Consider the following 13395-nt stretch of genomic DNA (forward strand, 5'->3'; position numbering starts at 1 on the left):
TGCGTCATTTGCGGAGGTCGGTTCCTCCACCGGCTCTTCAACTGCCTTGCCCTTCCCCTTCGAACTCGAGGACGAGCCTGTTGGCTGGGCCTCGGGCGTTGCGGGCGTTGCGGGCGTTAAGGGCGTTGCGGGCGTTACAGGCGTTGCGGGGGCAGGGTCTGTGGAACTCGGAGTCGGAGTTTTGTCGTCCAAACTCAGAAGAGACTCGTCCTGGGTAATGTCCGAGTTCGTTGTGCGAAGGGCAGCCGCCTGGCGTTCATTTTGGGCTAGTAAAGGCTCAGACATGAAACTAAATCAAGTGAATTACTTACTGAAAGCCGTCTCCAAGAATGCTTTGAATTTTTGAATGACGTTCTGTTCCCAATGCTTGCTGTCCCATTCCGGAAATGGTACTGGAACTGTTGCATGGTTGACGCCAACGGAAAATCTGAGGAGATAGCGCCATTAGACATCGAACTGGAGATATGGAAGAAACCCACTGCATTGTTCTTAGTTCGCCTCCCCACTTGGCACCGGCCCACCCATCACCATGAAGATTTGCATTTTTGAGGCGTCGGCCAGAGATTGCAACAGGTCGCTCAGCAGCGACGGGATTAAGTCTTGGGCTCTGACGCGGGTTAGTTGGGAGAATGTCAGACAGGAGATGGGCACGCACAACTGCCGATATTCGGGCGTGTTTGGAGGCCATGCCATAAGTTGCTCTTCGTAGATTTTCCTGTCCCGCGCTCCAATCTCCGCTGCCCGGTGTTTCAGCTCCGCCTGTCTCGAAGGCTCCATCTCATTGAACAGCTGCAACGCGACCTTGTTGTTCCAGTCAGGAGGCGCTGCCTGGCCAGCGTTGGGGTGATTTTTTCGATACTCCTGCCATCTCTCTTCTACCGCCGGCCCTATCTCATCGAAAGACTCCAACATATAAAGCTGATGCGCCGGGCACGTTTGGGTGGCGGAAGACCAAGGTGGTTGGCAACGTAAACGACCGCGTCGTTGATGTCGGCGAGTTTGGGAAGCTGGCTTGTCTTGACCACGGTGGATCGACGTCCGAGCCCACGGTTTTCGCTGTCTGACCCGCAATCTTTTGCTGAGACTTGCGGTAGGTCTCATAGCGGTTCGTGTAGTAGCGCTTGACTTTCTGGTAAAGGACAGAAGACGTCAGCGTGACATTCATTCTGATTCAGAGTAAGACTCACGATGCAAAGCTGTTTCTCCCTTTTTGCCCTTTGCTCGTCCTTGGGAACAGGGACTGCAGCCAAGGGGTCGTATTCGGGCAAGGGTAGGGCAGGCTCGACAGTATCGGGAAGGTCGGGATCGATTCTTGCCAGGAATTCATTCTGGATTGATGCCCAAAAGGCCTCCAGAGCAGCACCGCCAGCCAATCTTGCCGCCAAAAAACGTTCCCAGTTAGGCGCCAGAACGAGGTCTTCACGTAAACCCTCCGCCCAATTCTTGCCATTCCTTTCGAGACGCTCTGCCTTGGTCATCGTGGACTTGCTTTTTTTTCTGCTTTTTGCCTTTGGTTGCGGTGAGTCCCGCGCTGGGAGTCGTGCTCGAAGTCGACTCTTGTGCCCTGTGGAGTCTCAGAGTCCTGTAAGTGAAAGTAATAAACCCGTTACACGTCTGCATTCGCGTCAGTGACCACGTTTCCAGGTTTTGAGGGGGGTTTGTTCCCACTTGAACAAGTCAGTAAGTATAATGCTCACACGTATGCGTGCAAGTGGCTCACAGTAAGATATCTCTGGGACTCGAGTCGACAGTGTCGAGTGGTGGGCTGGGATCTGACATTTCCACACTGCAGAACTTGGTTGACGAAAGAGTTGTCAAGTCGGAAAACGGACGAACGGAACGAAAACGGACGAACGTGATCCACCTCTGCTGTTTCGCCGTGGCATTTCTCGACACACAGACCGCCAAGACTTTCGAACCCTTTTCATTGGGGGGGAAACCGGGAAGGTACATGATCAGATAAGTCTGCCCTTTTCCTCGACTCTCATGTCCCGCACCAGCAGTACTCCTCCCTCGCATGCATGGGGCTTTCTCCCCCTCCAGCATACTCTGCTTCCTCCGCATCCAACTGCAAGCCAGGTGAGATGATTCATCTCGTTGTATCACCGATTGAGCAGATCCAGCCGGGACACCCTCATTGCCGTGCCGTTGCTAGTTACGATATCACTGGCGCCGTCCAACACTTCATCTTAGCAGTCGATCCCGCGAAACCCTTCACCATTGCAGAGGGAGTACATGACCCGACCGGCAAAAAGAGAGCAAACGGAGCGATGGTTCGCTACCGCCATCGCTGCCGCTGCTGCGCACAAAACTTGACAAGGCTTTGTACGGTACTTAGTGGACAATCAAAATGATTTATTATCGCCTAGTATTCAGTTTCTACAAGTGTAATGGGCAACTCGTCACAGGAGGGCACTGGCAGCATGTGGAACTGTCCGCTCAGAATACTCGACATGGCGGCGTCAGTCGTTCAGCCTTCTGGGCCCTTGGGGAAGTGAATACGACAAAGGAAACGGCACTTCAGTACCCATTGCTGCAAACCTCAGCTCAGGTAGGCACATAGAGGACAAACATAGCATACCTTGTGGACGAGGGAAGAATCGTCATACGACTCGTTGTTAATTTGAAGCATGTTGGCGACACAATAGATAGTAGCGCCGATTGCAAGCGGGTCGACTGGAAGCTTGCTAGGCACCTGAATCCATTCTTCATCGTGTTCCCAAGCATGAGTTGTCTGGTCCACGCGCTGTCAGTGTAGAGCAACCACTAAATATACAAACTCACCAGACAAGTTCGGCCTGTGAGATGGACATAAATACAACCGCTGTCCAAGCTGTTGTCCGAGTCGCTATTGGTCCAGCTCTTGCCAACGCTCGTTTTCGTCCTCCGTCGTCGGTCTGCACGCAGCGCCCGCCGTTGCACATAATCGAGCGCGACTATCATCTCTTGGAAGTCCTCGATTAGGTGTTGTCCCGGCAGTGCCTCCAAAACCAGGAACTAAACGCGAGTTTCACTCAGCCACATAGCTAGGACGGCATAGCATATAGCATACCTTTTCTTGGCGCTCCTGCACCATGCCAGTGATTCTTCCCGCAAGAGCAATCTGGTAATGGTTGCCAGCTACTGGGTCGATGAACGAGTGGACCGCGCCGGGCGGTAGTTCTGGGTCATCCCGTAGTCGTCGTAGACGTAGCGAGTCGTCGCAGGTCGGAGGAGTGGAGAAGAAATGGGTGATAAACGCTGGGTAACGCTGGACCGGCATGTCCTGATGAGTGTTAAGAGGAAGAGTGACCGCTGATCACGATGATTCCCCCCAACTTCGCTGGGCCAAGCCAGACCATCACAGATAGAGGAATGAAACGCCGTCATGTAAAACGTAGATAGTACATACGGTATATTTGGCGCGCCAAAAAGATCATATGGCGTTGGTATATCTTGTGTTCTCGACTCCCCGTCTCGTATATCGACTCCATCGCGCGTAGTCGAGGCCAATCGTGCTCGAGTAGACCTCGAATAGTGGATCTGAGCTTGTCCTTTTTTGCCCAAGGTGCTACGCTCGGTCCTGAGGGCAGCTTCCCGCTCTTGTTCTCGTCGTAGAAGGCAACCGTCTACCAGACAAATAAGCCATTCCTCATAGTCGGTGTCGTCCGGTCCGTCAGCGCTTGCTATGGCGGGAGCATTGAAAGGGGGGGTGGCAATCCAGTGAGCATAATCACCCTCGTTGAAGTCAGGGTCATTGTCCAGTGCGCTTTTGAAGATATTGTATGTGCTATCGTCTCGCAGAGGGATGGAGCACCACAGTTCAATTATATTCGGCAGAGAGACTCGCGAGATGTGGTGCTTGGCCACCCGGCATCTAGGGCAGATGCGTTCGCGTCTGACTTGTCGACCGCTGTTAGAGTTGCAAGTTAGCACAAGTTGGCGATGCAGGTGTGGCCTACTGGTCACTATGGTCGTATTTGTGATTTTTGAGGAGAATCCTTTCATGTTTGGCTGACGCAAGGGGAGGGCGGCGACATTGAGCATGAAATGTCTGGTCAAGTTGGTAACAAATCATAACCCAACATCACACTCAAATTCTCGAGTCTTATTTTGTCTCCCGTCTTGGATTTTAGCATGGTCATTTTTACGGGGGCACCCGAGGCGAGCCTCGCTCTCACTTTATTTGGCTTTTAAGCATGCTCGATACCAATAAGGAGCCGAATTTCGATGACCCGACTGGACGCAGTAGTTTCATCTCAGATGAGCTTTGGATTATCCTTTTCGGGCGCGTAATCGAGAGCCAGAGTTGCGCTTAGAAGGGATTTTTGTCCAGATCTTGGTCGACAGCAGACGAATCTGAATGACCCGACCCTCCGGGCGTCCAAGGCCCGAGAGACGGTCCGAACCTCCCGGCCGCATCGCCACAGAATTCGCTGACAGCTAATTGTCATTATCACGCTTGACTCCTTCCACTTTGCCGACTAAGCCAGCACACAGACGATACTGCAAGCCACACTCAAAGTCTCTAGGCCGCGGACTGCTTCAAAGCGAGATCGCGGACTGCTTCAAAGCCAGATCGAGGTGAGTTTGCCAATTCCACACAATACTCGAAAACTCGTTTTTTGAGTCTATAGACAAGCGACACATGCAACAAGCACCACTATCTACTCGAGCAACACTTTCAGAGACTATTTGGGGGTCATATGGCGGCGAGGAAAGGTGAACCGGGCGAAGGAGTAAGTGACGCAGCTCAAATCGCCGTTTGGGGTATTGCCACTTAACGTCCTCTTCGACTTCGTAGTCCCGCCGGGGGGCGCCGTACATAGGCCGCCCACACTCCGGACAGTCCCAGCGGTCCTTCAGATGCATGAAAATGCACACATAACAGGTGCTGTGCTTGCAATTCGGAAACCTATATCTCATTCAGTTTACAGCCCTGCCTAAGTCGCAAAAAAATACAGACGAACCAGACAGGATTCGACTTGACCTTATTACAGAGCACACATTTGTACACTGGGAGCACGTTCAACAGTGCCGGGGGTCGATAAAGGCTCGCGTACAGCTCGTCCAATGTGGGAAATCCTTGGGGGAAGTCTCGTTCGCCAACCAACTCTGAGGCGGTGGGGGGGGGGTTAGGCCGACGCTGGTATTTGCGGTCTATCAGGCGCTGCAATCTGTAACTCATGTCGTTCATATCAGCAGCTAGCAACAAAAGACTACTGTCAGCACACTAGCCGTAAACAACGCGGAATTCAAGTTGCTCACCAGTCGGGCGTTTCGCTACCTGCTCTTTTTCTTGGACCGCTGCCTCGGAGGCTCGAGCGCGTTTTATGGTCAATTCGCGCTAGACTACTGCATATTGTCAGAAAAGCACACAGGGCGCAAACGTCAACTCACGTTCTTCTAGTTGTTCCTCGTCAACTGCGTAGGTCGCAGGAGAGGTTTTCGGCTCCCTCCTTTTGGTGGACGGCTGCCTCAGACGCTCGAGCGCGTTTTTTGGTCGATTCGCTCTTCTTCTCGCCCACTTCAACTTCATCGTCTCTACGAGAACGCTTGGGCACTACTAACACCGTCAGAGAGCACCCTCCAAAAGTACAAACTGGATCTTACGCCTGGCACAAAGGAGGTCAACGCTCGCATCGTCGAGCGGCTTATCTCGCGCCGTTCCTTTGGTTGGGGACAGGTAGACTGTTGCGGGGGAAAGTGAAGAAGACATGGAGTAAGAGGAACAGATCTTTTTTTTTTTTTTTTTTTTTGTTTTCCACGCGCAATCACAAAAGCAGCCTTTCATTTCTACGATCACAAAAGCAGCCTTTCATTTCTACGACCACGACGATATGCAGACATTTACAGAACCTATGCGGTCGACAAACCCTCTCCGACTCCCGTATATAACTCTTCTGGGTAATATTTCAGAGGTCAACTCCGGCCATTTTCGAACGAGTGGTGTGGAAAAACGGCCAGCGAGAGGCGAGAAAGGGACCAAAGGAAAAGAAAGACGAATACGACAAGCGTCGAGCGTGCTAGCACGCAGGAAAAGGGAGAGGCAGACGAAGGGATGAAGGGGAAGGGGAGAAGGGGAAGAGTGGCCGCCAAAGTTTGATCACCTACGCGACGTCAAGGTCGACATGTTTTGGCTCCGAGCCTGAAACCCGCCAAATGTCGAGATGTCGAGAAACGTTGAGGAAGATTGGCTAGGGGTGCTTCACTGCTTGCTGTGCGTTCGTGCGTGGAAAGGTTTTAAGGACGCAGGAGAGTTCATCGACCAAAATGAAATTCTCGTCGTGAAGAAAAGTTGGAGAAAAGAAAAAGGTGATGACGTGACCTCGGGCATCGGTCGATCTGGGCGTGGGAATAATTTGCCACTTCGGGACCTTCAAATCTTGCTTCCTTTCCCTCGTCACGGACGAATCACGATTCACGATGCACCCCAGTCTGGCTTTGTCGAACCTCAACAAGCTGCCCTTTCGCCATAAGGTGCACGAGCTCACCGCTGCAAAATCTATATTCCGGCTAATACTCAAGTGCAGAAACTTGCCACTGAGGCGGTGGAAGGGAATCTGCAAAAGCTTGACGCTCTCCTCGAGGCACTGAAGACGCTTCCGCAAAAGCAGCATGCCTTCGTGACGCCCGTTCTTTACGCACTCCTCGAACCGGATTCGGCCATCATTCAAGAGCTTCTTGAGCAGGGTGTCGCTGGCGCCGAAAGACTCGCTCGCCGTCTCACGCAGCTCCAGACAACGTTCAGTCTGGCGCCCACCGTGCTCCTGAGCTCTCCGATACCGGAAGACGCCGCGACGGCCGTTTGGGAGCGCATTTGGTTCTGGGCCCAGTTTCTGGACCAGCTCTACGAGCAGCTGCCCCTTATGCCGCGGGAGGAAGTCTACATCTCCTTCATACTCGCATCGCTCCCTTTGACGTCGCACGTGGATAAATCCCGTGCCGCATTCCCGCTGCAGACGCCTGGGGTGCGCGCCATGCTGGCCAGAGCCTGGGTAACGCTGTTTCGCGACAAATCCCTGCGTTCACTGCAAATGATTTCCTTTGGGTTGAACTATTTGACCCAGGATGCCTATGAAGACGACGAAGAAACCTGTTTGTGGGAGCTCAGCGACCAGCTTGGCGGGCTTGATGCTCTCGCAGACCTCATCATCGAACATCTTGCGCATCTTTTCCCAGCCCCAGCTCCTGCGACACCGCAGACAGTGAAGCTCGCAGACGGCCTGGTCTACTTTCTGCACAGGATCTGGCACAGTACAAGCTTCATCTCTATGCTTCCGGATGCGGGCATCTGTTCGCTTTTGGTTACTGTCTGCCGTGCTCTCAGTGCAGACCAGTCGTCGCTTGCCCAAAACCTGTACGAACTCGTGCATGAGCTTTTGATTGACGGTCTGTGCTCTCATGCATTCACCGAGAAGGGTGCGCGTAGCATTGCGGACTCCCTTTCTGCTGGGCTCCTATCTCTTCTTACTCCCCCTACACCCTATAAGACTCGGAAAGAACTACTCCTCGTTTTTGATCGCGTTCTTCCAGGGAAAACTGTTTTTCCTTCCGTTCTTGTGTCCCTATCTCCCGTCCTGCCGACTCTTGAGCCCCCTTCCGACATTATCATCGGCGGCGCCTTTCTCAAAGTATGGAATCATTTCGTCGAATTGGTGGAGCGGCGCTCGGCCTTTTTCGTTCATTCTTGTCGCAACACAATCGCCCCGCTGCGAGCGTGTCATAATCTCAAGGTTCAAAGCTCTACTCTACTGTCACCCCACGTTAACCTTGATTGGAGTAGTGCAATCAAATACGCAAAAAGACTGAATTCAAGCAGTGCACCGGCTGTTTAGTCGCATATTACTGCTCAAAAGCATGCCAGAGAGAAGACTATCGCACCGGAGCACATCGCCACGAATGTCCCAAACTAAACGAAGCAAGAAAAGGTGCATTTTACCAGCCTGTTGATTGCGACGGGACGGACAATCATACAGGTGAACGGCTCTCCTTGAAGAAAGAAGACGACAAGTTCTTCCGTGCATTGCTAGCCGCCGAATACGCGCGCAGGAAGGTTGAAATCGGCGTCAAGATCGTGAAATTCTGGACTGAGAACCCTGACGAGGTGCCCTGTCTCGAGTTTGATTTCTCAGCCGGCGCTGTTACGGTCAACGTTTATTCTGCCCCCTACATGAATTCCGTGACTCACATGGGGGAAATCAAACGTGGATATAGGTGGCCTCCTGATGGCTTCTCAGAGGCGGTAGCGAGATCGGCAGCGTCCCAAGGGCGGGTCTGGGTCCATCTTTTCGCCGTGGAGGTGGGAGACGGTGGGGCATCGAACGTGCGGCTGTTGCTGAAGCCGCTGCATACCGAGAATGCTGCCCTGTGGAATGGTCTGAAGATTATCGCAGCACGTTGGCGATGCGATAACAGCATCAATATTGCCGACGAGCCGCAACGCGAAGACGTCGAGCGGCTAGTCAAAGTGTGTGAGGGCATCGCAGAGACCCATTCATGAACAAACATATGTAGCTCGGCGCATGGCCCTTCTTAGCAGTGCATTCAACGTTGTCTCAATATTTTCTTTTCTACATGATGATGATATCTTCTTCTCTCTGTGTTGTCTCATTTCACAACCGACCAAGCAAATCCAGCGGCGGACGTGAATAAGTCGGCTACACAACAGACTCGGCGGGTTATTCACTGACAGCCGAGGAAGACTCACGAATTCCTCTGGCTTGTTGTCCAAAATAGCCTCGATTTCCTCCAAGTGCTTGTCGGTAATCAACGGCAAAACTTTGAGGGCTTCCAAGTTCTGCGTAAGCTGTGGAACAGAGCTGACGCCGAGGATGATCGTCGATGTCGATTTCTTCAGTCCCAACCAGGCGATAGCTAACGCAGTCGGGGTAGAGTTTAGTGCTGATCATAGTACACCAGTCATTAGCTCGTGCTTCAAGTGGGGATCCTAAACGCACATTCGGCAACTTTGGTCAACTTTTTGACCTTCTCGATTTTCTGGAGCCCCTCATCGGATGTATGCAGTTTCGCAGCGCTGCCTTTGAACATAGCTTCTCGGGCAAAGCGAGAATCGGGCGGGATACCATCGTTATACTAGAACAATCGATAAGCACGAAAGCTGGCAGATCATTTGGCATACTTTGCCAGTCAGGAGCCCAGAAGCCAGCGGCGACCAGATTGTAGTTCCATAGTTATACTTGCGATACAGAGCCCTGAGTTCAATGTGATCAACTGAATTACTTATCTCCAATGTGACGCACTCATATTCCTTCTCTGGACGTTCGCGGTGGAACATGCTGCGTATCTAGGTTAGCTCAATGACCTCGGCGTTGCGGAAAATTCTTACTGGTGCTGCATTTGCTCGGCAATAGGTGCAATAAGATTGAGCTTGGTGGCAACGTCTTGAGTTTAGCAAGTCAGAGAATGATAGCTTTGCAGAATATATGAGCCAACTCACGATAAGCCTCCTCAATTTCGGCCGCGCTCCATTCCGAGGTACCCCAATAGAACGCCCAGCCTTTCTCGATAACGAAGTTGAATGCACGAACAATCTCCTCCATCGGAACTGGCATATGTCAGCTTCAAGAACCATGGCTACGACAGGGTGTACCAGTGCGGTCGTAGCGATGAGCGAATATGACGTCGACGTAGGTCATCTGAAGTCGCTCGAGAGATTCCTGGGTTGCTTCAATAATGCTGTTGGCGATATGAACTACAGAATACGGATGATGCAGAATATTACGCACTGCTTGCGCGAAAGTCCAGTGTCGTTTGGCCCGCTGCGAAGTCCCCAGAAAATTTTCGTCGTTATGACCAGGTCCGAACGCTTATAGTTAAGTTCCTTGATAACCCTTCCCATTTCTATCTCAGATTGTCCTTTGGCATATGCCTCGGCTTAAGGCTCTAATCAATCGCTTGGGCAGTCCGAAAGGATGGTAGACGCACCGGTGTCGAACATGTTGATACCCGCCTCAAAGGCCGTTTTAATGATTTCCTGGAGTAAGCTCCGCCGTCAAACGCGAGGAACCGAGAAGAGGTTGTGGATGACCGCACCTTTACGGGGTCACCGGTCACGGACCCGCCGAGAGTGAGCCCTGCACCGCGCCGTTAGCTTCATCGATAACGATACTTCGAAATGACGCACATCCGCCCAAGGAGAGCAATGGGACACGGAGCCCGGTAGGACCCAGCCTTCGAAAGGGCATGTTCTTGGCATCGAAGACGGGGTGTTCAGCCATAGCGGGGTCGTTTGTGGTTCAGGGACGTGGTGGAGCAGAAGAACGAGGGTCACACGGCCGATCGTCGATATCGCGTAATTTATAAGCGGGGCGGGCCGCCCAATGACCGGATGGTCGGAACTCCGGAGCCGTGACAGTGTGGGGAAACAAGTATCGGCCATCCTCGGCTTGCTTTTTTTTTTTAGCACACACACTGTATGGTTTAGCTTCCAGCCGCAGGGTATATTTATGGTACATCATACACGATTGCTTTTCAAGTGATTATGTAACAAGGGCCTCTGGTGCCTGCGCCTGACTAAGACCTTGCTTCACTTTCTATGTATTCTTGTCGGTGATCTGCCTTATCAGTGTTCCAACCAGGCAATGATGGGTAATATTGTAAAATTGTAGCAAATATATTCTGAAAATAAATTGCCTTTTTGGAAAATATTTGGGTGAGGCTCAAAACCTGGAAATGCAGTTCCAGGATATCAGCAAAACGCTACTTAAACCTGATATTCAAGTATGCTTGCTTATAAATACATATAGAAAAGATGAATTATGAGAGGGAATATCATTTATTCAATATTGTGGCCCACTTTTCCTCACCACTCTGGCTTACATCTGCTCCATTGGTCGGCCGCTCGATTCACTTGCCACCAACCTCCTATGCTCACCTAAAAAGTCAAAGGAGATTTATGCCTACCTAATAGGAGGAGGATTGATGCAACTTTCATTTTGTGACAATGTGTGACATGATCTAATGATTGAACATATAGCTCAGCTACATACTTGAAAGCACCAGTGGGCATTCAAGTTGGAACTTGCCCTCATACTCATGTAATCTCAACAATAAATATAATCTATAAATGCAGCTTGACGGCCACATATAGGGGGAGAATCCAACCAAACCTTATCACCAACTTGAATATTCGGAGCGTCCGAACGTTTCCGATCGTAGTACCGTTTATACTCGTCCTTGGCTTTAACAAGCGCGGCCTTTGCCTCGGAGACGCCGTTAGCTATCCGGTCGCGAAACTCGTTCACCAACTCCAACTCTGAGCGGGCGCCTGGCTCGAAACCCATTCGGGGGAGCCGACCAGTGTCCGTCATAAAGGGTACCTGTTGAGTGGACACCCTATATAGCTCATTCTTTGCAAAAGATGTGGGCTGAGCTGCAAGACTCTAATGCAAAAGATGTGAAACAGGGTTTAATTATTGAATTTCTCAATGGAATTGAAAGATATGACTAAGCTAAAAATTGATATAGTCATATAGATCACCTTTTCTTCAGGCCGAATACTCGTAGGGTAATACTTTGGACTTATGTGGCAGAAATAAGAAAATAAATTCAGAGATTAAGTAAGACTGATGTGGCATCACCTGGTCATTAGATCTAGTGATGGCAATCAAAAATCGTTCCACATTAGGTAATATTATCTAAATGCACTGATCCCATCAATCAAAACCCGCCAGAGGGCTTATAAGTAATTATTTTATTGCTTGTAAGTTTTTCTTTGGGCACTTGCCCTCATCTTTTGCATTACAGCCTTGCAGCTCAGCCCTCATCTTTTGCAAAGATACAGCTATATGAGCTGGGTCGAGATGTGTGGCGCCCTCGAGGAAATGCCGATACTCCTCGAGTGCGCGGATGATCGCGAGCATCTCCTTGTCGTGAATCTCGTAGTTGCGCTGGACATCATTTAAGCTTTTTGGAATAGAACGCTACAGGGTGCCCCTTCCCGTCTGGGGCAGATTGTTGTGAAAGACCCGCCCCTGTCGCATAATCTGAGCTGTCTGCTTCAAGTCGGAAAGGCCGAGAGTCGTCCGGGATTGCTAAGACGGGCTCTGAGATGACCGCGTCTTTGATAGCTTGAAAGGCGGCGGCTTTTGGCGTCTCCCCAGGTCCATTTCTGGTCTTTCTTGGTGAGCGCAAAGAGAGGCTGCGCAAGGGCCGAGAAATCCCGAATGAACCTGCGGTAGAAATAAGCAAACCCCAGAAACTGCTGGACGTCCTTCTTGTTTTCGGGCGGAGGCCACGCTGAGACTCCGGCGACCTTAACGGGATCCATTTCAACGTGGTTGTGAGAGAGATGATAACCCCCAGGTACTCGATGTGCAATAAGGATATTGTCGAGGTAGATCATAACGTCTCCTGAAAGAATGAGATCCTGGAAAATGTCATTCATCATCGTTTGGAATGTCGCGGGGGAGTTCGTCAGGCCAAAATACATCACCAAAGGTTCGAACCACCCTCGGTTAGTCCGAAAGGCCGCCTTCCACTCGTCTCCTCCTTTAATCCGGACGTTATTGAAGCCCCAACGAACATTGAGTTTAGTGAAATAACGGGCACCCTTGAGCTTGTTGATAAGGTCATTAATCAACGGGAGGGGGTACCGGTTCTTAATTGTCATTGCGTTGAGGGCGCGGTAGTCCTGGACAAACCGAAGTCCTCCGTCCTTTTTCTTAACGAAGAAGACGGGGAGGCCATCGGAGATTTCGAAGGGCGGATACGGCCGGTGGCAAGTCCCTCCTCGATGAACTCGTCAAGTTCGCGCTGTTCAAGGGGGAGATCGGATACACCTTGCAATTAGCGGGCTCTGCGCCGGGAACGAGTTCGATAGCGTGGTCCCAAGCCCTCCGCTCTGGTAACATGTCGAAGGACTCCTTGTCAAAGACGTCTTGGAACTCCTTGGCCCAGTCCGGAATTTCCAGGGGGGGGGCCGAGTTACGGGCGAAGGCCCCTGCAAGGCGTTGGGACACGGTGCTCCCAGCGCGAATCTCCTCGATTGGGCGAAAGGAGGTGTAGAAGATGCGGTCGCTGTCTTCAAGATGCTCGTCATCGTCGAGATCTGGTGAGGGACTCGGAGGGTCCGGTAGCTCCGAGTTCGTCGTCAGCATCGTCTGGACCGGCAATATTGATAGTGCAAACAGTGGGGAAGGCGCCTGAGAGCAAACGCGATTTGAGGAGTCGGAGGCGCCGAACCTCAGCGCGCTCGGTCCGTTCCTCGTCGCGGCAAGTGGAGCAGCTTTGGGGGCATCGACTCATTTTCACCTCTTTCGTTTCCCAGTTGATCTCGGGGTTGTGTTTCTTGAGCCAGGAGTATCCGAGTATCAAATCCTGTTTCCCAAGGTGGGTTACAGCCAGCTGAACGCGTTCGGAGTGTCCGTTGTATTGTAGAACGAGGTCCACGAT

At 51.5% G+C, this 13395-nt stretch overlaps 2 protein-coding genes across 2 annotated transcripts; one reads left to right on the forward strand and one right to left on the reverse strand.

Moving 5' to 3' along the window:
• Positions 1-6375: 6375 nt before the first annotated feature.
• MIND_00916800 (MYND-type domain-containing protein) lies at positions 6376-8482 on the forward strand (the record flags this gene model as incomplete). The annotated part of the gene is made up of 3 exons (XM_037365802.1): positions 6376-6459; positions 6513-7715; positions 7766-8482. The coding sequence occupies exons 1-3, from the start codon at positions 6406-6408 to the stop codon at positions 8480-8482; spliced, it is 1974 nt and encodes a 657-aa protein (XP_037217214.1). The 5' UTR covers positions 6376-6405.
• A 112-nt stretch (positions 8483-8594) lies between these two features.
• MIND_00916900 (putative voltage-gated potassium channel subunit beta) lies at positions 8595-10220 on the reverse strand (the record flags this gene model as incomplete). The annotated part of the gene is made up of 12 exons (XM_037365803.1): positions 8595-8639; positions 8690-8883; positions 8940-9075; positions 9122-9194; positions 9243-9278; positions 9329-9383; positions 9440-9547; positions 9593-9678; positions 9729-9876; positions 9928-9976; positions 10036-10076; positions 10127-10220. The coding sequence occupies 12 exons, from the start codon at positions 10218-10220 to the stop codon at positions 8595-8597; spliced, it is 1065 nt and encodes a 354-aa protein (XP_037217215.1).
• Between the last annotated feature and the right edge of the window lie 3175 nt (positions 10221-13395).

Source organism: Mycena indigotica, assembly GCF_014461135.1.
Source record: "Mycena indigotica strain 171206Taipei chromosome Unknown Mind.scaff0008, whole genome shotgun sequence".
NCBI lineage: Eukaryota > Fungi > Basidiomycota > Agaricomycetes > Agaricales > Mycenaceae > Mycena > Mycena indigotica.